Source organism: Oncorhynchus keta, chromosome 4, assembly GCF_023373465.1.
Source record: "Oncorhynchus keta strain PuntledgeMale-10-30-2019 chromosome 4, Oket_V2, whole genome shotgun sequence".
In the NCBI taxonomy this organism is placed as follows: Eukaryota; Metazoa; Chordata; class Actinopteri; order Salmoniformes; family Salmonidae; genus Oncorhynchus; species Oncorhynchus keta.
In genome coordinates this window covers 33250073-33275324 of record NC_068424.1, presented here as the reverse complement: position 1 = coordinate 33275324, position 25252 = coordinate 33250073, and the positions used below count along the sequence as shown (strand labels likewise).

The 25252-nt window shown below is 43.0% G+C and overlaps 1 protein-coding gene across 2 annotated transcripts; it reads right to left on the bottom strand.

The window, feature by feature from the left end:
- Nucleotides 1–3743: 3743 nt before the first annotated feature.
- On the bottom strand, nt 3744–25018 carry LOC118383446 (5-hydroxytryptamine receptor 5A-like). Of its 2 annotated transcripts, none has more exons than XM_052506353.1 (3): nt 24921–25018; nt 12266–13068; nt 3744–5728 (listed from the first exon to the last, which is right to left on the bottom strand). In XM_052506353.1, the coding sequence occupies exons 2-3, from the start codon at nt 13001–13003 to the stop codon at nt 5396–5398; spliced, it is 1071 nt and encodes a 356-aa protein (XP_052362313.1). In that variant the 5' UTR covers nt 13004–13068; nt 24921–25018; the 3' UTR covers nt 3744–5395. The 2 variants fall into 2 exon arrangements, with proteins under 2 accessions (XP_052362313.1, XP_035625867.1); XM_035769974.2 differs by having other exon boundaries at nt 12275–13068.
- Nucleotides 25019–25252: the final 234 nt, after the last annotated feature.

Below are 25252 nucleotides of genomic sequence, written 5' to 3'. Positions count from 1 at the left end.
TTTCAGCAAGACAATAACACAAGGCCAAATATATACCTGAGTTGCTTACCAAGAAGACATTGAATCTTCCTGAGTGGCCTAGTTATAGTTTGAACTTAAATTGGCTTGAAAATTTATGGCAGGACTTGAAAATAGCTTTCTAGCAATTCCTGTTATTGAGGTTCCTTTCTGCTCTGTTTCCCAAATGGCACCCTATTCCCTATACAGTGCACTACTTTTGACCAGGGCCTGCAGGGAAGGTAGGGAATAGGGTGCCATCTGAACATACCCCGAGTTTTTTCTTGATTTATCTGAGCTTGTTGAGATGTGAAATTGAAATGCAGACTGACAGAAAACATGACAGATAACACAACATTTTTCCTCACAGTAAAAGGTTCCTCCACCTCCAAATGAATAAAACCCTCATTTCCTCTAGATTGTGGCGATGCATATATTATTTTCCCATGTGGTTTTCTATCATTTCCAGGACGAAGACGTAGTAATTTGGTTGATGAGGCTGCACACGTTGGGCTTTTATTTCAATTGTCACACAGCCAGGGTTTATCCTAGCCTGGGCACCAGTCTGTTTACAGTAACTAACATTCCAGTCCTTGGACTATGTGTCATTGAAAAACAAATTGGCGATGACAGTACATGGAGTGGAATGCCAGCTAAAGAGACTGGGAGCCAGGCTAAGTTTGTCCTTATTCACAAACATTGGAGGTGGCATCAACTGAATACTAATGTGGTACACAAGCATTAATATTCATTATCTGGTGGGTATTGTTAATAATGGCAGTTGTAGAGAATGGCGAACAAAACCGGAGGGAGAATGTAAAGGATACCTGGATAGGAGGTGATTGGGGGAAGGTAGCTAGTCATTAGCCAATAGTCGCTACTGGATGACAGAGGTGGGTTGTGCTTTTGAAAAAGGTGAGAGTCCTTTAAGAAGGGATGAGTAACTGGCGGCCCCCCTTTTGAAGACCCTCCCAGTCGGGGTCTCAACTTACTGTTGCGAGTTAGAATAGTAGACGGCACAAGGTGCAATTTAGACATTTGCTTTCGCATCAGCAGTTTTACTATTGTTTTGTCAGTCATTAATAGTCAGTCAATTAGCCCATGTCAGCTAACATTTTGCAGGAAATTAGTTGTAAAACAGCACATTTTTCTCTCTGCCCCATGCTAAAATTAGTAGAATTGCATGAAATTAGTTATAAACTTGCAGAATCTTCTCTCGGCCCCATGGCAACATGTGTAGAATTGCAGCAAACTTGCTTTAAAACTGCAACAATTGCTCTACACCCCATGGAAAAATGTGTAGAATTGCACGAAATTAACTAAAAAATGTCAAATGTTTCTCTCCACTGTCAAGAAGGAGGCCACTAAGATGCTTTGCTCACAATGTAGGGAGGTATATGGATGTGGGTAATCAGACCCGCAAGCAACTGCGGCCCCTCAAGATGACTTTTTTTGTGGCCCCCACCCCCATCAAAGTTGCTCATCTTTGCCCTAGAGACTGTAGTTGCACTCCAAATGGCACCCTATTCCCTATATGGTGCACTACTTTTGTCCAGCGCCCTAAAAGTAGTGCACTAAATAAGGAATAGGGTGCCATTTGGGATGTAGCCTGTGTGTAGAAGGAGTACTGTACTGTGGATCATGTCTCACAATATATTTCCATTTATTACAGAATATCCAGTGTCTCAGTGATCCCGAAACATGACTTTGAACAGGAGAAGACACATACAAAAGAGAGTTGTTCAGAACCCCAAACTGTACGGTCTGTTCACTGGACAATAAAGGTTATTTCAGGTTACTCCCACTGCAAAATACATACATTCAATATCATGCTGTTTCCTCTGAATTGTCTTGGCCTCGAATAAATAGATGTATAAATTAAAAGAGAGTGAAGAAGAGAATGGCAGAGAACATAATTGTGTTCAGATAAAAATGAAACAAGGCCAGAACATGATTGTCAATTTTCTTTGCCTCACTGTAGCAACATGTCCTAATAAACCATGTGCTTATATTATCGGCTTGCCCCTTACATTTACATTTGAGTCATTTTGCAGACGCTCTTATCCAGAGCGACGTACAGTGCATTCATCTTAAGATAGCTAGGTGGGACAACCACATATCTCAGTCGTAGTAAGTACATTTTTCCTCACTAAAGTAGCAGTCAATCTTAGTTCACGAAAGGCAAGTCTTTTTTATTTATTTTTAAAGCACACACAACTTACTGGAATCAAACTGGCACACTGTAGGGGAAGCGCTTTGATATTTTTGAGATAGTTATAACTTAGCTAGATGTAGTGGTAGGATATTGGCATGCACTTGCAGAGAGGGAGGCTATCTTGACAAGTAGAGTTGTGGAAAGAGGGCAGGCTGGCAGGTATTTCAGCATTGCTTTTTAGTTTTTCATTTAGTTTGATTTTGTTTGCGCTGTACATGGCAGCTAAAAGCTGAATTGCGCATACAATTACAAACAAACAATTACAAACAAACAATTAAAAATATAAAATCAAAACATTGTGACAGTAAGAAACTTGAAGGGGTGATCTACATTAACATTGAATGTAAAGAATATATATATATATATATATATATATATACATGTCGCTTTATCTGTCTTCCAAGATAACATAACAGACATATGAGATTGCCAATGCTTACTCAGTGCTTGAGGTTTGACTGAGGGTGGGCTAAGGAGAGATGACGCCATCTGATGTTAGCTAGCTAGCTAGCTTTACCTGGCAAACCCTTCCTCGGTACGTGGTGCGTCATTGAGGAAGATGCAAGCTGAAACGTATGCGTGCAGTTTATTATCACTTATAATTCATCAACCAAAATATTATCAATTGCAAATCGTATTCAAGTGTGGAGCTTTTAATTTAAAAAAATGTTTTTAGTTCGATCCAACCACCCCTTTTATTTGTTAATGGAAGATCCCGGCATCAACACCTGATCTTTTCCTTCACTGAATATATTATGTTGACACTCTCTGGATCCCCACTCTACAGTTGCCTACTGTTCTGTTAGGAAGCACCTGAGCGGTAGAGGACACGGACGGCCAGGTAGATGAGTCAGACAACCCAATTCGAACACCTCTCCCATCCGCCGTCCCACTCTACCCAAGGAGGAAGTGCCGTATCCCCTTTGAAGTGGAGATGTGAGGGAGTGTTGCCGGAGGTAAGGGCCAATGGTGGGTAACCCCCTAATCCTCTCTCTCTCACACACACACGCGCACACTCAGGCACACACAGACACACACACACACACAAGTACATGCAGACACACTCTAATTTTCGCTCTCCACCATGCAGCTGATACAAACACATCCCCCATACCATAAGGATATGTTGTTGTGGGGATGGCTCACTGGGCATTTCCAGCTATTTGCATTTCCAGCTGGGGATAGGAGCAGTGCCAGAGAGGAGATGTGGTAAGTAAATATCAGCTATCATGGGGGAATGTGTGGAGTCATGAGAGGCTCTTCAAATGTGACGGTCCATGAGAAAGAACGTTGGCTTTCCTCTCTCCATCCCCAATGTCTCACGAAAACCGACGACACTCAAATTAGCTCAACTATTTCATCTGTGTAGACACCAGAGGAGTACAATGCCTGTCACACTCAATATCCAACTTTGTGTTTGAACAATTCATCAACAATCCGAATAGATTTCTCTATAATATGAAGACACCTGTGACTTTTATGATCTCAAACAATTGAGAGTAAAGATTATGATCAACCCCTGTTTCATTTTGATCCGTTTATTTCATTTTGATACAGTATTATCTTATTTGGACACAGCAATCTAAAACTGTACTTTCTCAATATGGTGTATGTCAGTTACAAGATGATCACAATAATGCTTGATGACTTCAGTTTGTGGACCACAATCGGTTTTATTCACAGAGAAAATCAATAGTTGTTAAAAATCTACGGAGTGAATAGATGGTTGTCAAATCCACGGATTGTAATGTGGTTCCTAGTCTGTTATCTACTACATATTTTACAATGTAGTCCACGGTTTGTTGATTATATACCCAGCTAGCACATAACGTTCTGAGAACCATATGTTTCTTAGAGCTTGGTGAGAGCGTGGTTCTCCTATAGTTATTTTGCATACAACCTTCCCATAACGCTTCCTACAGGTTTCCTCATGGTTCTATTAAAAGTCATGTTCTCAGAACATTCAGATAACTTTAAGAAACTATGTTCTTCTGTGGACATGTCAGTACTTCAGCGTAATGTTTTCTACAGGTTTCCTCATGATTCTACTTAAAGTCATGTTCTCAGAACATTAAGAAAGCTTTCCATAACAAAAACACAAGAAAACGTTAGTAACATTCCCAGAACGTTCTAACAATGTTATTTAAAACATATACATTCCCGGTCTCACAATCAACAAAAATCTTGTTAAGTCTGTTCAGATTTGTTGGCCGCACCTACTAATTGGCCACACCTGATCTTAATAAGGGCTTGTTTCCTTTGAAATACGGTCTGTTTAAATGAATAGCTAGTTCCATCCTGGTGATGCAGTGGACTAATTCCATGGATAGAGAGCAGAAGATCATAGGTTTGAATCTGACTGACATCATGCCACAAGAAGAAAGAAATGTGTTTGCATGATTAATGCCTGCGCAAATAATGTTCTATCTGTGTTTGGAGTTAAACTAGCAGTGTTATTTAACATTCAGGGAACAATAGACAAATGTTCTCAGAACCTCTCTGCAACCTAAAAATGTAAGTTCCCAGAACAGGTGAAATTTTCACTTCCATTCTCAGAACGTTTAAAAAACATTCAGTTTTAACAGTCAGGAAACGTATGGCTTCATTCCCAGAACCAATGGGGAAACAAAAATGTACGTTCCCACAACTTCCAAGGAACCAAATGTGCTAGCTGGCCATGGTTTGTAGTTGAGTATTATGGTTTATGAGATAACCATATTTATTTTGTTTTCAGTCTATGGTGTATCTAAGGAAAGTTACCCCCCTCAACACCATTCCTGTGACATCAATTTGATCATGTGATGGTGTGTTTTTTTCAAGACTGCCCCATTCTCCGCCTCTGCCTTATCCCCAGCCTCAGCCTTAGTTTTAAATGAACAGAAAATGATGGCCAATGTTCTGTGGTCAGAGACAATTGAACGGCCACCCGTTGATTTTAACCTCTATTTGGCATGATCTGTTTTGTCCTTTAGCCCTCATTCTCTTTTAGCCCTCACCCTTTAGCCCTCACCCTTTAGCCCTCACCCTTTAGCCCTCATTCTCTTTTAGCCCTCACCCTTTAGCCCTCACCCTTTAGCCCTCACCCTTTAGCCCTCACCCTTTAGCCCTCACCCTTTAGCCCTCACCCTTTAGCCCTCACCCTTTAGCCCTCACCCTTTAGCCCTCACCCTTTAGCCCTCAGCCTCAGCGTTGACGGGAGAACAGGTTCCTCAGGGCGTTGTTGTAGTTCTTGTTAAAGGCGGTGTAGATAAGCGGGTTGAAGAAGGAGTTGGAGTAGCCCAGCCACAGGAAGATGCTCTTCCAGATGGGCGGGATGTCACAGTGGCACAGCGGGATGATGAGCTCCGTGAGGAAGAAGGGGATCCAGCAGAGGACGAAGACGCCAATCAGGATGCCCACCATCAGCGCCGCCTTCTTCTCCTTCTGCTCGCGCCACGTGTCGCCGTCCGTCTGGAAGGTCACAGTGGCGTGGCGCACTGTGAACACCATCTGGGGCTGCCGCGACGTTTCCTTCACCTGTCAATCAAATCAGTCAGCCAACCAGTTAGTCAATCAGTTAGTTCGGCAAATCAGTCAACCAATTGATACTCACATTACTAAAACAAGTTAAAGAACAGACCAATCAGTCAGTGGTTTCGAGACACCAATAATCCACAGTTTATTTTGTTCTCAGTCAATTAGTCAGTTAGTCAGTTAGTCAAATCAGTCAACCAATCGATACTCACATTAGTAAAAGAACCAGCCATGAATGAGTTAATTGAGCAACCAGTCAGCTAGCTGAATCCAATAGGCAAATGAACAAATCAAGAAAAAACAAGCAAAATAGCCTCTAATGAATCAATCATTGAGCCAAATGATACGTTTGCATAAACTCCAACCTCCTGCCAGAACTCAAGCCATCAACCTGCACGTGTGACTCATACAGAGAGTGCTGTTAAATGGAAGTAATGGAATGAAAACGCCATGCTTCAATCTATCCTCCCATTTCTCCTCTCTAGTCAGCTGCACTGTTATGTTGAGCCTGATGGAGTAGTGTTTCTCTCTACACCTGACCCCTGCAGGTCATTCTGCATGAGCTGTTTATAAACCTACATTTTCCTCCCAGCAGATCACATCTGGGGTTGCGTCCCAAATGACACCCGACGGGTCCTGGTCAAAAGTAGTGCACTAAATAGGGGATAGGGTGCCATTTGGGAAGTCGGCCTGGTCAATTAAAACAATAAAACAAACAATCAAAATAATCAATTTGCAGCAGAGGGTAGGAGGTTAAAAGCACAGTGGTTGGGGGTAAGTTGCCGATGCCAAATTGAAGGGCAGTGTAATAATGCAGTTTAAAGGGTCAATCTGGCGTTGACACATCAATTTGTGTACTTCTAAATGAAGGATATATAGCCACGGACTCTTGAAGAATATAAATGATAAATGCCTCACACGCTTCGTTTAACTGTCACACCACACATCACAGTCATACCACACATCACAGCCCCAAATAAATGATGCACATGGTTAAAACTATCATTTTGATCCCATGCATGGCCAATCTGGGACTGTGATATATGAACGCTTGACTCCAGTCAATAGATTAAGGTTCACTTGGCAAAATGTCAAATGTAATTTTTTTGTTGTACAAAGAGGAAGCTAACTATCAGTAACTAAGTGACTTAACCTAGTTACCGTACTGTTGAGTTTAAGACATGCAAACTTAAGTTCTACACAATACATAAGCAATAGCAATGTTGTTCAATGTTGTTTCATAGGCTCAACTGGATTAATCATAGCGGATCCCTTTTGCATACCAAGTAATGGTAGAATAAATATCAATGTCATTTCCTATTAGACCACAGTGGTTCTACTCCACTGAGCTACACCAGGGGGTTAAGGGATTGCATTTAGAGATGGGTTGAAAGTAAGACCAGACCTACCTCTAATCCACTCAGAGGTAGACTAGCCTACCAGAAATGTCCATGTTAAAACATGTTGGAAATACAATGATTACACTGTAACAAATGTCACTGTAACACAACTTGAATTGTACCGCGTAAAACTTCTAAACTAAAATCAATGACATGGTAAAGTTTTTGTTGATTTAATGTTGAATTCATGTTCGTTGACAACTCAATCAAAGGTCAATTAAAATGAGTTGTTGAACTGACGTCTGTGACCAGTGGGTGTAATTGTGTGTGAAATTTCCGGTAGGGCTCCCTCCCTATTGTGGTATGCATGGTCCATTGTGCTTAGATGTTTTCACGCCTCAGTCATGACTCCTTTTGTCCACGCTGTTAACTGGGCTGACCTTGAGCCAAAGACCCATGTATGCAAACTGTAATACCAAATCGAAAACAGCCTAACTTTTCTCCATAGAAAAGGAATGACAAAATGAATTCAGCTGAAAGACCACAGTCCAAGGGGGTAATATCTGACTGTCAGATACATTTCTATGAAAACGATTTATTTTTTACTTAACCTTTATTTAACTAAGTAAGTCAGTTAAGAATAAATTATTATTTACAATGATGGCCTCCTGCAATAGGCCTCCTGCGGGTACGGGGATAAAAAAAAAGAGATAGGACAAAACACACATCACCACAACAGAGACACCACAACACTACATAAAGAGAGACCTAACACAACAACATAGTATGGAATGGCCGATTAATTAGGGCCGATTTCAAGTTTTCATAACAATTGGAAATTGGTATTTTTGGGCGCCGATTTGCCGATTTTTAAAAATACCTTTATTTAACGAGGCAAGTCAGTTAAGAACACATTCTTATTTTCAATGACGGCCTAGGAACAGTGGGTTAACTGCCTCATTCAGGGGCAGAACGACAGATTTTCACCTTGTCAGCTCGGGGGATCCAATCTTGCAACCTTACAGTTAACTAGTCCAACGCAATAACGACCTGCCTCTCTCTCGTTGCACTCCACAAGGAGACTGCCTGTTACATGAATGCAGTAAGCCAAGGTAAGTTGCTAGCTAGCATTAAACTTATCTTATAAAAAACAATCAATCATAATCACTAGTTAACTACACATGGTTGATGATATTACTAGATATTATCTAGCTTGTCCTGCATTTCATATAATCTGACTGAGCATACAAGCATACAAGTATCTAAGTGACTGAGCGGTGGTAGGCAGTAGCTGGAGCGCAAACATTCATTCAAACAGCACTTTCGTGCGTTTTGCCAGCAGCCCTTCCTTGTGCGTCAAGCATTGCGCTGTTTATGACTTCAAGCCTATCAACTCCCGAGATGAGGCTGGTGTAACCGAAGTGAAATGGCTAGCTAGTTAGCGTGCGCTAATAGTGTTTCAAACGTCACTCGCTCTGAGCCTGTGGTTGTTTCCCTTGCTCTGCATGGGTAACGCTGCTTCGATGGTGGCTGTTGTCGTTGTGTTGCTGGTTCGAGCCCAGGGAGGAGCGAGGAGAGGGACGGAAGCTATACTGTTAGACTGGCAAAACTAAAGTGCCTATAAGTACATCCAGTAGTCAAAGGTTCATGAAATACAAATGGTATAGAGGGAAATAGTCCTAATAATTCCTATAATAACTACAACCTAAAACTTCTTACCTGGGAATATTGAAGACTCATGTTAAAAGGAACCACCAGCTTTCATATGTTCTCATGTTCTGAGCAAGGAACTGAAACGTTTGCTTTCTTACATAGCACATATTGCACTTTTACTTTCTTCTCCAACATTATGCATTATTTAAACCAAATTGAACATGTTTCATTATTTACTTGAGGCTAAATAGATTTTATTGATGTATTATATTAAGTTAAAATAAGTGTTCATTCAGTATTGTTGTAATTGTCATTATTACAATTACATTTTTTTTTTTTTAAATCGTCCGATTAATTGGTTCCGGCTTTTTTGGTCCTCTACATTTACATTTACATTTAAGTCATTTAGCAGACGCTCTTATCCAGAGCGACTTACACTAATAATCGTTATCGGTATCGGCGTTGAAAAATCATAATCGGTCGACCTCTAGTAGCAACACAACATGACAACAACATGGTAGCAACACAACATAGCAGCAGCACAACATGGTAGCAGCACAAAACATGGTACAAACATTATTGGGCACAGACAACAGCACAAAGGGCAAGACGGTAGACACAATACATCACGCAAAGCAGCCACAACTGTCAGTAAGAGTGTCCATGATTGAGTCTTTGAATGAAAAGATGGAGATAAAATGGTCCAGTTTGAGTGTTTGTTGCAGCTCGTTGCAGTCACTAGCTTCAGCCAACTGAAAAGAGGAGTGACCCAGGGATGTATGTGCTTTGGGGACCTTTTACAGAATGTGACTGGCAGAACGGGTGTTGTATGTAGAGGATGAGGGCTGCAGTAGATATCTCAGATAGGGGGGAGTGAGGCCTAAGAGGGTTTTATAAATAAGCATCAACCAGTGGCAGGTATACAGAGATCACCAGTTTACAGAAGAGTATAGAGTGCAGCGATGTGTCCAATAAGGAGCATTGGTGGCAAATCTAATGGCCGAATAGTAAAGAATGTCTAGCCACTCGAGAGCTCCCTTACCTGCTGATCTATACATTACGTCTCCGTAATCTAGCATGGGTAGGATGGTCATCTGAATCAGGGTTAGTTTGGCAGCTGGGGTGAAAGAGGAGCGATTTCGATAGAGGAAACCAAGTCTAGATTTAACCTTAGCCTTCAGCGTTGATATGTACTGAGAGAAGGACAGTGTACCGTCTACTCTAGCCATTCTCCCAAGTATTTGTACGAGGTGACTACGTCAAGCTCTAAACCCTCACAGGTAGTAAACCCTCCGGTGGGAGGAGGGGCATTCTTCTTATCAAACCACATGACCTTTGTTTTGGAGGTGTTCAGAACAAGGTTCAGGGCAGAGAAAGCTTGTTGGACACTAAGAAAGCTTTGTTGTGGAGTGTTTAACACAACATCCGGGGAGGGGCCAGCTGAAGACTGTAAGACTGTATCATCTGCATATAAAATGGTTGAGAGCTTCCTACTGCCTGTGTTGTTGAGCTATGTTGTTGTAGATGGGGTGTCTACAGCGGGTGTACGGGGATAAATAGTCGTTAGGCACCAATTTGTTTTTCTATTTTACGACTGCTCAGTATTATGCAAATAATTGTTGTGGTATAATTGAATAAAACCTACGACATCATATTTTCCATATTCTGTGGACGAATATATGAAATTCCAAAGACATACCAAGCTATAAGAAGTCTATTTTTAACTGACGAATGAGGTGTCTCCAAATCAGTCTGTGGATGAAATAGCCTGAAATAGCTGTCTATAGTCTTAATAAGTTGATGCTGTTTTGTACCAGCCAATTCTCTCCCCTTAGTCTCAAAACAAAACAAACCAGCCAAGCTCAAAGGCCTATGTTTTCTGTTTGCCTATTGTATATAACATGAGAGAGTGAAGGCAGCATGGAGGCAGCTCCCTTTGAACAGAGTAAATAAATGGCATGATTTAATAAATTAGTTTGTGCTTGTTGAGTGAGTCTGCGTTCCAAATTGCACCCGATTCCCTATATAGTTCACAACATTTGACCGGAGCCAATTGGGCCCTGGTCAAAAAGTAGTACACTATATAGGGATAGTGTGCCGTTTAGGACAAGGCCTGGGTCTCTGGACTCTGTCAGAGTCCCTGCTGATTAGAGGGAGCTGCTGTGGTGAGGAAGGCACAGTGGTCCCTAGCCTTGTTAAACATGCTGGGTGTTTACAGGCCACTGTGCCTATAGCGATTAACAGGGGTTATACCAACTGCCTCCCTCCCTTGTTACTGTCTTTTTGTTTCTTCCCTCTGTGTTTGTATGTGTGTGTGTGTGTGTGTGTGTGTGTGTGTGTGTGTGTGTGTGTGTGCACGCGTGCATTTGTATTTGTGTGTGTGTGTGTGTGCGCGCGTGCGTGTATTTGTATGTGCGCGCGCGTGTGTGTGTGTGAGAGAGAGAGAGAGAGAGAGAGAGTGAGTGAGTGGTGAGTGAGTGAGTGAGTGGTGGTGGTGAGTGAGTGAGTGAGTGAGAGAGAGAGAGAGAGAGAGAGAGAGAGAGAGAGAGAGAGAGAGAGAGAGAGAGAGAGAGAGAGAGAGAGAGAGAGAGAGAGAGAGAGAGAGAGAGAGAGAGAGAGAGAGAGAGAGAGAGAGAGAGAGAGACAGAGAGAGAGAGAGAGAGAGTGAGTGAGAGAGAGAGAGAGAGAGAGAGAGAGAGAGAGAGAGAGAGTGAGTGAGTGAGACAGAGAGAGACAGAGTGAGTGAGAGAGAGAGAGAGAGAGACAGAGAGAGAGAGAGAGAGACAGAGACAGAGACAGAGACAGAGTGTGAAAAAGCCAAAGATCCTTGAAAAAAGATCCTTCACATCAAGGGATAGTTTTTGCATGTTGACTGTGATTTGTGTAGTTGTGTGCGGATGTGCACGTGTGTGGGGGGCCTATGTCCATACATGCACTTGTGTATGCCTCCAGGTGAATTGGTCTGTTGAGTATGAGATACAGTACACGCTGATAAGCATTAAAGAACTATTCACATCCCAGAGCCCTGCAGCAGCATCACAGCACCATCAGAACAGCTCAGAATATATTATACAGATGACATGGTTTTCCACTAATTGCCCAGCAACCAATTTGAGAGCTACAGTACAGTCTCATCAGTCAATGATAATGTGATATGCGCTCACGAGCAGATATGATAGAGCTATAATGATACTGATATCATTGAGGTGCATTCAGAGATTTTTTTTTTAGATCGTGTTCAAATGTGCAACCGTTATCTGAACATTGGTCAAGGTTGATTGATTAAGTCTGGCAAAATTGCCAGAGGAGCTTTAGGAGTGTGTCAATGTAATAATAATATAATAAAAACCAACTGAATATTAATGTCAAGCTAGTCTACTGGTAATTCATCATGTGGATCCCACATGAAACATCCAGCTACCCAGCAGGCAAAACTGGTTGAAGAAGACATCGTCTCAACCAGACACTGGTATGAATAACATCACTTTGATGCAACTTCAACCAGTTTAACACGCAGAGTAAGACTATACTGTAGCAACAAAAGTACCTCAATCACCTCAGCCATAGGCGTGATGGTGTTGGTTTTGCACGAGCCGATACGGAACTTGGCAGCCTTGTAGATCTTCCAGTAGACGAAGAGCACCACGCACAGCGGCAGGTAGAACGCTCCGAAGGTGGAGAAGATAGTGTAGGAGGGCTCCTGGCTCACCTGGCACTCCATGCCCTCCTCCGAGTAGGTCTCCCCCCAGCCGAACAGCGGCGACAGGGAGATGACGGAGGACAACAGCCAGGTAAGAGCAATCATCACATTGGAGATCCTCTTGCGGGTCTTGAGCGTGTACTCCAAGTGTCTGGTGATGGACCAGTAGCGGTCCAGGGCGATGGCCGTCACGTTCCAGATGCTGGCCGTGCAGCAGAGCACGTCGAAGGAGATCCATACCTGGCAGAGCACGCGGCCCAGCTTCCACAGCCTCCCGTTGAGCTCGTGCACCAGGCTCAGGGGCATGACCAGGGCGGCCACCATCACGTCCGAGATGGCCATGGAGGCCACCAGGTTGTGGGGCACGCGGTGGAAGGTACGCACCCTCAGGATGGTGAGGAGAACTAGGAGGTTCCACACGAAGGTAGCCACCACCAGCATGGCTAGCAGGGTGAGAGTTAGCACGCTGAACACTGAGAACGGACGATAGAAGTTCCCTGCTCCATACCCTAGGTCGTCGCTTCCGGCCCTGGCCCAGGCCCCGCTGAGGTTGGCAGTCACCAGGCTCACATTGGGCTGGGTCATGTTCAGCAGTGTTCAGCGGAGCTCAGACAGGTCTGTCACAGGGGAAGCTTCTGATTTGAAGCATCCTGCAGTGTGTAGAGAGAGAGAGAGAGAGAGAAGAAGCTTTTAACTCATGCAAACAGAACACATGACACTTGATAGTCTTGACACATGACAGACGTCACAGCCATATCTATGGAAGGGGTGAAGCGAAAAACAAAGGAAACTGGGAAGGGCATTGAAGGAGAATGATTTTATTCAGATCCTTATTCCGATTTGGTTCACGTTCCCTGTGAAAGTACTACTGTATTCATGATGCGTCATAAACACTAAAACCTGGTTGAGAGTCTCATCTCAACTGTCAATTAATTAATTAACTTTCGTACTTGATTGTGATGTCGACTACATCTGTGATTCTGACGAAGACCATTAATATTTAGCTCCAAAGCTCCGTCCGTCACCTTTTGATTTGCATTCATTGTCACCGAAATTGTATCACAAAACAGATGAAAAAGACTTGCACGGAATACACAATTTAGCGCTTGTTACTTTGTTTCCACGTTATTATTTAGACAAAACAGGGTTCCTAGGGATGTTACGAAATCAAAGGCAATAGTCACGAATGGGAGTGTGAAGGCCATATGTTGGAATCCCATTTCTGTTAAATCTGCCTATTTACATAATCAAATGAAATAAAATCAAGCTGGGCTAAAGTTACATGCAGGAAGTATACTCAAGGGTAAAACATTTTCAACACCTCGTTGTTTCTGTAGCTACACTGAACAAAAATCTAAACGCAACAATTTTAAAGACTTTACTGAGTTACGGTTCATTTGAAGAAAATCTGTCAATTGAAGTAAATTCATTAAGCCCTAATCTATGGATTTCACATGACTGGGAATACAGATATGCATCTGTCGGTTACAGATACCTTAAAAAAAGGTTAGGGGCGTGGATTAAAAAAAGAAACACTCAGTATCTGGTGTGACCACCAATTGTCTCACGCAGCGCGACACATCTCCTTCGCATAGAGTCGATCAGGCTGTTGATTGTGGCCTGTGAAATGTTGTCCCACTCCTCTTCAATGGCTGTGCGAAGTTGCTGGATATTGGTGGGAACTGGAACACACGGCCTTACACGTCGATCCAGAGCATCCCAAACATGCTCAATGGCTGACATGTCTAGTGAGTATGCAGGCCATGGAAAAACTAGGACATTTTCAGGAATTGTGTATAGATCCTTGAGTCATGGGGCCGTGCATTATCATGCTGACAAATGAGATGATGGCGGCAGATGAATGGCACAACAATGGGCCTCAGGATCTCGTCATGGTGTCCCTGTGCATTCAAATTGCCATCGATAAAATGCATGTGTTCGTCGTCCTTAGCTTATGCCTGCCCATACCATAACCCCACTGCCACCATTGGGCACTCTGTTCACAACGTTGACATCAGTAAACCACTCGCCCATGAAGAGCACACTTCTCCAGCATGCCAGTGGCCATCGAAGTTGGTTACGATGCCGGATTGCAGTTAGGTCAGACCCTGGTGAGGATAACAAAGCATGCAAAATGAGCTTCCCTGAGGTGCTTTCTGACAGTTTGTACAGAAATTATTCAGTTGTGCAAACCCACAGTTTCATCAGCTGTCCGGCTGGCTGGTCTCAGACGATCCTGCAGGTGAAGAAGCCGGATGTGGAGGCCCTGGGCTGGAGTGGTTACACGTGGTCTGCTGTTGTGAGGCCGGTTGGATGTTCTGCCAAATTCTCTAAAATGACATTTGAGGTGGCTTATGGGAGAGAAATTAACATTTAATTATCTAGCAAACAGCTTTGGTGGACATTCCTGCAGTCAGCATGCCAATTGCACGCTCCCTCAACTTGAGACATCTGTGGCATTGTGTTGTGTGACAAAAGTGCACATTTTTGAGTGGCCTTTTATTGCCACCAGCACAAGGTGCACCTCTGTAATTAGCTTCTTGATATGCTACACCTGTCAGGTCGATGGATTATATTGGCAAAGGAGAAATGCTCACTAACAGGGATGTAAACAAATTTGTATATATTTTTTTGAGAAATAAGCTTTTTGTGCTTCTGGGATCTTTCATTTCAGCTAATGAAACATGGGACCAACACTTTACATGTTGCGTTTATATTTTTGTTCAACATAATTAAAATAGGAAACTAACATTTATCTGGTATCCAGGGAACTATATTTTACTCTTAGTGTTGCATAATTCAAGAGTCGCCTTGGGAGTACTAAATGCTATAGCCTATATACTGTTTTTCACAAAGGCTAGCCAGTCTGTAGTAATTACCTCATTATCTATATCATAATTTGTCTCGGGACTTGCTGTGATATGGATTTTTTTCATTCACACACAAACGTACACACACACACACACACACACACACACACACACACACACACACACACACACACACACACACACACACACACACACACACACACACACACACACACACACACACACACACCAACAAGCAAATCCAATTGATTCTAGTCCTTTATCATTGTGTAACTGTAAACTATATTAGCTCTGATTCACCTGTCCTATTATGACTATGCCCCCTTGACTTTGTTAGAGCTCTTTGCTTTAATAGTCAATGGGCTCACTTATTGTACAGTGCCATTGTAGTGCAGTATTCTAGTCCCAGTCTGTTCCAAGCCAGGGACAGACTGTGACCAGAAGTCGGCCTGGGATTTCTAACACGGCCATTTTTACCTCGATGCCCCAATACCGGAACATTTGGCTTTTGCCCAAACTCCCCTATGGCCAGTCCTGCGCATGTCGATATTGGGATTAAATTATACCAGAATCAAAATCATCATATCTTTGTGTCTGCCCAGAAAACAGGCGACGTTAGGTGACGTTTCCATTAGTTCCCTTTAAGGCAGTCCTATTCAAACTTTTTCAGCGGGAAAACAATTTTCCTTCACTCGAATTTCTGGGGACCCCATTATTTTTCTAAATATTTTTTTTTTCTCTCATCATTGTCACGAAGCCACACCCAGTCCCACTGGCGGTAGAAGTTCAGAATGAGAAAGTGTAGGCAAAATATAAATAATGACACTCAAACAAATAAATAAATAATAGGGAAAAAAAATAGGATTTTTCGAGGTGGAGATTACACCTCACATTCCAGTGTTCAAACAAGGCTGCATGGGATTTCTCTTAATGCGACTCCTTGCAGTCAATGGCAATGTCAGCTTTCGGGTGTAATGCCAGGAGATGCTTGTGGATTTGACAGCTCTAACGCAGTTCTACATCTGACACCGCCAAAACAACCTCTGTGGATTTCGGCTAAAGCAGATCTGATTGAATAGAGCACAGAGTATTGTTACAACTTTCGAGCCTGTTGTTAATCTGCTAAAAATAAAAAGTCAGTTAAGAACATTGAGAATCTATTACGCTCTATGATGGCTTTGGGAATCCGTCAGTCGTAAGTTATTTATGAAACTATTGACTTTCTGGATGAGTGTTCATACATTTCGGGGCTATGCAATATGTCTCTCAGAATGGGTTTGCGATGAAAAAAAAACCCCTCTGTTCTATGTAGGGAATAGGGTGCAATTTTGGAGACAGTGCAAATCAGCTGTGGTGTTACGATGCTACTTGCAGCTCTCACAACACCAGAGACGAGAGAGAGTGTCTCCCGCAAATTCATGTGCATGTGATTACCCATTGTGCATTTAATTACCCCGGGGCTCATCAATAATCACCCCCCGCATGGCCCTGTCAAGCAGTGCTGATCTGTGTTTGAGATACGCTCTGGTTTACGTCCCAAATGGCAGCCTATTCCCTATATAGTGCACTACTTCTGACCAGGACCCTATGGTGGCCCTGGTCAAAAGTAGTGCACTATATAGGGAATAGGGTGCCATTTGGGACACAGCCCCTCTCTTGCCATCACACTCTCCAGCCATGCCTTCTAATCACAGAGATCAACCGTCCAACCATGACAAGGGCCTACCCGGCAGGCGGTCACACACACTCCTCTTTTCTTCTCTTCCCTCTCTCATTAGAAAGTACTCCGAGAGAGCCATGAAATTGGACGCACACATATTTGAGAGGAACACAGCAATCAAACATTTGGCCTTCACAAAAGAAGCAAGGATCCAAAGAGTCGACTGCTAATCACGGATGACAGTCCACGGAACCCGGGCGTCTTGTCTTGTCTCCTGAGATCATACAACAGGTGCCTGGGAGACCTGACAGTTCACACACACACACACACACACACACACACACACACACACACACACACACACACACACACACACACACACACACACACACACACACACACACACACACACACACACACACACACACACACACACACACACACACACACACACACACACACACACACACACACACACACACACACACACACACACACACACACTCCAATCAAAGCTATGACACAGAGACCCAATCAAAGAAGTAGAGCGACTGGGAGAACATTTCCTTTTGTTTAGCTTGGTCCTGTGTGGCTCAATGGGTAGAGCGTGTTGCTTGAATATCAGGATTGTGGGTTTGTTTTTTCTTTCTTTTGACTATTTTCTACATTGTAGAATAACCGTGAAGACATCAGAACTATGAAATAATCATGTAGTAACCGAAAAACGGTTAAACAAATCAAAATATGTGTTGTATTTTATATTCTTCAAAGTAGCCACTCTTTGCCTTGATGACAGCTTTGCATACTCTCAGCATTCTCTCAACCAGCTTCATGAGGAATGCTTTTCCAACAGTCTATATCAGGATTGTGGGTTTGTTTTTTCTTTCTTTTGACTATTTTCTACATTGTAGAATAACCGTGAAGACATCAGAACTATGAAATAATCATGTAGTAACCGAAAAACGGTTAAACAAATCAAAATATGTGTTGTATTTTATATTCTTCAAAGTAGCCACTCTTTGCCTTGATGACAGCTTTGCATACTCTCAGCATTCTCTCAACCAGCTTCATGAGGAATGCTTTTCCAACAGTCTTGAAGGACATCCCACATATGCTGAGCATTTGTTGGCTGCTTTTCCTTCACTCTGCGGTCCAACTTATCCCAAACCATCTCAATTGGGCTGAGGTCGGGGGTGATTGTGGAGGACAGGTCATCTGATGCAGCACTCAATCACTCTCCTTGGTTAAATAGCCCTTACACAGCCTGGAGGTGTGTTTTGGGTCATTGTCCTGTTGAAAAACAAATGATAGTCCCATTAAGAGCAAACCAGACGGGATGGCATATCGCTTCAGAATGCTGTGGTAGCCATGCTGGTTAAGTGTGCCTTGAATTCTAAATAAATCACTGACAGTGTCACCAGCAAATCACCACCACACCATCACACCTTTTCGTCCATGCTTCACAGTGGGAACCACACATGCCGAGATTATCCGTTCACCTGCTCTGCATCTCACAAAGACACGGCGGTTGGGAACCAAAAATCTAAAATTTGGACTCATCAGACCAAAGGACAGAAATCATGTAGTAACCAAAAAAGTGTTAAACCTATCAAAATATATTTTAGATTGCCTGGATGACAGCTTTGCACACTCTTGGCATTCTCTCAACCAGCATGAGGTATGCATTTCAATTAACAGGTGTGCCTTGTGGAATTTCTTTCCATCTTAATGCGTTTGAACCAATCAGTTGTGTTGTGACAAGATAGGAGTGGTATACAGAAGATAGCCCTATTTGGTAAAAGACCATGTCCATATTATGGCAAGAACAGCTTAAATAAGCAAATTGAAACAACAGTCCATAATTACATTAAGACATGAAGGTCTATAAATGCGGAACATTTCAAGAACTTTGAACGTTTCTTCAAGTACAGTCACAAAAACCATCAAGTGCTAAGATGCGGACCGCCACAGGAAAGGAAGACCCAGAGTTACCTCTGCTGCAGAGGATTAGTTAGAGTTACCAGATAAGTTCATTAGAGTTACTAGCCTCAGAAATTGCAGCCCAAATAAATGCTTCACAGAGTTAAATTAACAGACACATCTCAACATCAACTGTTCAGAGGAGACTGTGTTAATCAGGCCTTCATGGTCGAATTGCTGCAAAGAAACCACTACTGAAGGACACCAATAATTTGAAGAGACTTGCTTGGGCCATTAAACAGGAGCAATGGACATTAGACCAGTGGAAATCTGTCCAAATTTTGGATCCAACAGCCGTGTCTTTGTGAGACGCAGAGTAGGTGAACGGATGATCTCTCCATGTGTAGTTCTCACTGTGATGGTGCTTTCCTGGTGACACTGTGGGTGATTTATTTAGAATTCAAGGCACACTTAACTAGCATGGCTACCACAGCATTCTGCAGCAATGTGCCATCCCATCTGGTTTGCACTTAGTGAAAATACAATTTGTTTTTCAACAGGACAATGACCCAACACACCTCCAGGCTGTGAAAAAAATATTTGACCAAGAGGGAGAATGATGGAGTCCTGCATCAGATGACCAAGCTTCCACAATCACCTGACCTCAACCCAATTGAGATGGTTTGGGATGAGTTGGACCGCAGTGTGAAGGAAAAGAAGCCAACAAGTGCTCAGCATATGTGGGAAGCGTTCTAGGTAAAGCTGGATGAGAGAGTGCCAAGAGTGTGCAAAGCTGTCATGAAGGCAAGGGGTGGCTACTTTGAAGAATCTCAAGTATAAAATATATTTTGATTCGTTTAACCGTTTTTTTGTTAACTACATGATTCCATATGTGTTATTTCAGAGTTTTGATGTCTTCACTATTATTCTATGTAGAAAATATTGAATATAAAGAACAACACTTGAATCAGTAGGTGCATCCAAACTTTCGACTGGTACAGTAGAGCTTGGAGTTTCATAAAATTCAGAGTGGTTGATTCAAATCAAAGTTGTGCGAAAAAAAAGTATGTGTGTGTGTGTGTGTGTAGGTAAGTAAAGAAATAAAACAACAGTAAAAATACATTTGAAAAAAGAGTAGCAATACAGACACCTGTTAGTCAGACCATTTAGGTAGTATGTACATGAATGTATAGTTAAAGTGACTATGCATATAAGATAAACAGAGACTAGCAGCATAAAATAGGGCAAAAACAGTTTAGAAGCCTTTTTGTCTTAGACTTGGCACTCCGGTACCGCTTGCCATGCGGGAGTAGAGAGAACAGTCTATGACTAGGGTGGCTGGGGTCTTTGACCATTTTTACGGCCTTCCTCTGACACCGCCTGGTGTAGAGGTCCTGGATAGCAGGCAGCTTTGCCCCAGTGATGTACTGGGCCGTACGCACTACCCTCTGAAGTGCCTTGCGGTCGGAGGCCGAGCAATTGTCGTACCAGGCAGTGATGCAACCGGTCAGGATGTTCTTGATGTTGCAGCTGTAGAACCTTTTGAGGATCTCAGGACCCATGCCAAATCTTTTTAGTTTCCTGAGGGGGAATAGGCTTTGTCGTGTCCTCTTCACGACTGAATTGGTGTGTTTGGACCAATCTAGTTTGTTGTTGATGTGGACACCAAGGAATTTGAAGCTATCAACCTGCTCCACTACAGCTGTCGATGAGAATGGGGACGTGCTCGGTGCTCCTTTTCCTGTAGTCCACAATCATCTCCTTAGTCTTGGTTACGTTGAGGGATAGGTTGTTATTCTGGCACCACCCGGCCAGGTCTCTGACCTCCTCCCTATAGGCTGTCTCGTCGTTGTCGGTGATCAGGCTACCACTGTTGTGTCGTCAGCAAACTTAACGATGGTGTTGGAGTCGTGCCTGGCCATGCAGTCGTGGGTGAACAGGGAGTACAGGAGGGGACTGAGCACGCACCCCTGGGGAGCTCCTGTGTTGAGGATCATTGTGGCAGATGTGTTGCTACCTACCCTCACCACCTGGGGGCGGCCTGTCAGGAAGTCCAGGATCCAGTTTCAGAGGGAGGTGTTTAGTCCCAGGATCCTTAGCTTGGTGATGAGCTTTGAGGGTACTATGGTGTTGAACGCTGAGCTGTAGTCAATGAACAGCATTCTCACATAGGTGTTCCTTTTGTCCAGGTGGGAAAGGGCAGTGTGGAGTGCAATAGAGATTGCATCATCTGTGGATCTGTTTGGGCGGTATGCAGATTCGAGTGGGTCTATGGTTTCTGGGATAAGGGTGTTGATGTGAGCCATTACCAGCCTTTCAAAGCACTTCATGGCTACGGACGTGAGTGCTACGGGTCGGTAGTCATTTAGGCAGGTTTCCTTCGTGTTCTTGGGCACAGGGACTATGGTGGTCTGCTTGAAGCATGTTGCTATTACAGACTCAATCAGGGACATGTTGAAAATGTCAGTGAAGACAACTGCCGGTTGGTCAGCACATGCCCGGAGCACACGTCCTGGTAATCCGTCTGGCCCCGCAGCCTTGTGTATGTTGACCTGTTTAAAGGTCTTACTCACGTCGGCTATGGAGAGCGTGATCACACAGTCATCCAGAACAGCTGATGCTCTCATGCATGCCTCAGTGTTGTGTTCCTCGAAGCGAGCATAGAAGTGATTTATCTCGTCTGGTAGGCTCGTGTCACTGGGTAGCTTGCGGCTGTGCTTCCCTTTGTAGTCTGTAATAGTTTGCAAGCCCTGCCACATCCGACAAGCGTCGGAGCTGGTGTAGTATGATTCAATCTTAGCCCTGTATTGATGCTTTGCCTGTTTGATGGTTCGTCACAGGGCATAGCGGGATTTCTTGTAAGGTTCCGGGTTAGAGTCCCACACCTTGAAAGCGGCAGCTCTACCCTTTAGCTCAGTGCGAATGTTGCCTGTAATCCATGGCTTCTGGTTGGGGTATGTATGTACAGTCACTGTGGGGATGAAATCCTCAATGCACTTATTGATAAAGCCAGTGACTGTCATCGGAAGAATCCCGGAACATGTTCTAGTCTGTGATAGCAAAGCAGTCCTGTAGTTTAGCACCTGCTTCATCTGACCATTTTTTTATAGACCGAGTCACTGGTGCTTCCTGCTTTAATGTTTGCTTGTAAGCAGGAATCAGGAGGATAGAGTTGTGGTCAGATTTACCAAATGGAGGGCGAGGGAGAGCTTTGTACTCATCTCTGTGTGTGGAGTACAGGTGATCTAGAATTTTTTCCCCTCTGGTTGCACATTTAACATGTTGATAGAGATTTGGTAGAACTGATTTAAGTTTCTCTGCATTAAAGTCTCCGGCCACTAGGAGCGCCACCTCTGGGTGAGTGGTTTCCTGTTTGCTTATTTCCTTATACAGCTGACTGAGTGCGGTCTTAGTGCCAGCATCTGTCTGTGGTGGTAAATAAACAGCCACGAAAAGTATAGCTGAGAACTCTCTAGGCAAGTAGTGTGGCCTGCAGTTTATCACAATATACTCTACTTCAGGCGAGCAAAATCTAGAGACTTCCTTAGATTTCTTGCACAAGCTGTTGTTTACTAATATGCACCGACCTCCCCCCCTTGTCTTACCGGAGTGTGCTGTTCTATCCTGCCGGTGCAGCGTGTATCCTGCTAGATGAATATCCATGTAGTCATTCAGCCACGATTCCGTGAAGCAAAGGATATTACATTTTTTGATGTCCCGTTGGTAGGTTATTCGTGATCGTACCTCGTCTAGTTTATTGTCCAATGATTGCACGTTGGCGAGTAATATTGACGGTAACGGCAGCTTTCCTAGTTGTCTTCTGCGGGTCCGCACGAGGCATCCGGCTCTTCGTCCTCTGCGTCGCTTCCTTTTGCGAATAATTGGGATGTCTGCCCTATGGGGTGTTTGGAGAATATCGTGCGAGTCCTGCTTGTTGTTGAAGAAATCGTCATCTAATCCGAGGTGAGTGATCTCTGTCTTGATATCCAGAAGCTCTTTTCTTCCGTAAGATACGGTTGCAGAAACATTATGTACAAAATTATTTACAAATATCGCAAAAAAAAAACCCACATTATAGCACAATTGTTTAGGAGACCGTAAAAGGGCGGCCATCTCCTCCAGCGCCATTTTCTTGATTCCTTTATAAATGTATGTTAATAACATACATGTGTGATTTTCACTGACTGTTACACATCCCCATACTGAACAGAACCATGACACAGACTCCTGAATAGGGAGGAGGTGTACAAATTCACAAATCGTTTCAAATATTGTATATTCTTTATGTTTTCAAATAGGCTATCATTTGGCTTGTCACATGACAATTTACATAACAACTTTTGTCTCCACAGAGGAGGTGCATGAATGAGCTGTAAGAAATAATCAATATGTTATTGCTTCCATTTCAAATACCCCTTCATCATCATCATAATAGTCATGTTAATTGTTTTGTTCAGACAGACAGAATGCCTAGACTCACTGCCCCTTTTGCCTGTTTACCCAGACTTCTTGCTCGGGCCAAACGCTAAGCCTAGCCCACAGACGTTCGTTTCTTCTCCACAATGAGTCTGGATCTGAATACCGCCATAACGATTTCTAGAACACAAACACATTCTAACCGTTCTGATTGGTCCCAGATACTGATGGGTTGGGCCAGAGCCAGAACACGAGTGGGTATGCAGCGCTGTAAAAATGCGTCATTCGCTTTGATACTCCGATTGGTTAGAGAGGATCCAATCGCCGATGACTTTGTTTTGTACAGCGCCCCTCATTTTGACGACATCACAAACAACTTCAACGATGGCGGTCTCGGACTGAAGTATGTAGCAAACATTGTGAAGTCCACTAAACTACCAGAGTGAAGTGGTATAAAATGGAAGTGCATAGTATAAACCTGTACTGGGGCCTATAACAGAACAAAGTGGCTATGGCAACGCTCTCTATATAATGATATTACTCCCTTCTATACCTAGTTTGCCTTTCAGGGGTGAAGTACACTACATCACCAGAGTGAAATAAGCTGTATAAACCTGTACTGGTGCCTAACAGAACAAAGTGGCTATGGCAACGCTATAATGATATTATGCATTTCCATCTGCCACAAAGGAACATCATCACATTCTCCATCCCATGGGGATAAGGGTAATAGCTACAACATGTCTATGGATTTGCATTCTTCACGTCTACTGTATTAGCACCATTAGTATGGCCGTCTCCCAAATGGCATTCTATTCCCTATGTAGTGCACTATGTCGGGAATAGGGTGTCATTTGGAAGGAAGCTAGTGTCATGTTGTCCTTAACACCAGCAGCTGGTTTCTATTCTGGTAAACATCATCTTTGTATAAAACTGTCAGTGATGCAACAACAAACTTCATTCTCCAAGGCCTTTCTATTTAAAAACATTGCAGGATCATTGCTGACATGTTATGTGATGGACAAAACTTCCCCCGAGACGTCGGAGTATAGTCTAATATCTGTTGATTTGTAAATTAGGAGATCAATGTTAGAAACAGGTACAATTACGGCTTTTGGGATTTGACGAAATCTCTTTGTTGTATGGTAATTATGACATAATTCCCATACAACAAAGACATCTCATCAAATCCCAAAAGCCTTAATATTACCTGTTCCCGAACATTGATTTCCTAATTTACAAATCAACAGATCTATAAAATAGACTATACTCAGACGTCTTGGGGGAAGTTTAGTCTAATAGTTATTGATGTATTATCTGGGATAAAATATAGAATACCTATACCAATAATACACATAAGCCTAGGCTACTATCGATAAAAACCATAACCTACAACATAATTGCAAATGGTCAACACAGGACTGTTGAACGGACGTTTGCTACACTCCCAGTCGCGGTCAATAAAACAGAACTTGACTAATTCGACAGAAAGTCAAACTGCCCAACCCTATTTGCCTTTGACAATAGCATATCTGTTTGTTTTCGGTCATATAAACTTGCAATATTAGATGTGGAGCGATATGGTCACACCTTTTGATTGACTGAACGCCCGCGATCTCGTTAGAATAAAGATACCCAACGACGCATCCAGTAGGCTATATTAGATATAACTTACCCCAAATCTCAGAAAAAAAACGAGTCCTACATGGGCAGAGAACGGACAGTTCGGTCAGTCTTTTGCTTTTCCATGTGTTCACTTTGTTACTCCTCGTGTGGACCTACCGTGAGTGTTTATGAAAGCAGCGTCTAAGATATACAGTGGCTTCGGAATGAACCATAGCCCAAGAAAGGGGGAGATAAGTCTATCACAGTGGTTGTTCACTATCATAAAATACATTTATTTTAAACATTTAATCCGTATGTTACACGAAGGATATCATTTGGAGGGGAAGGTATTTCTTGATTGCATTTGTTTGTACATTTCATGCCATTGCCAGGTATTCGCTC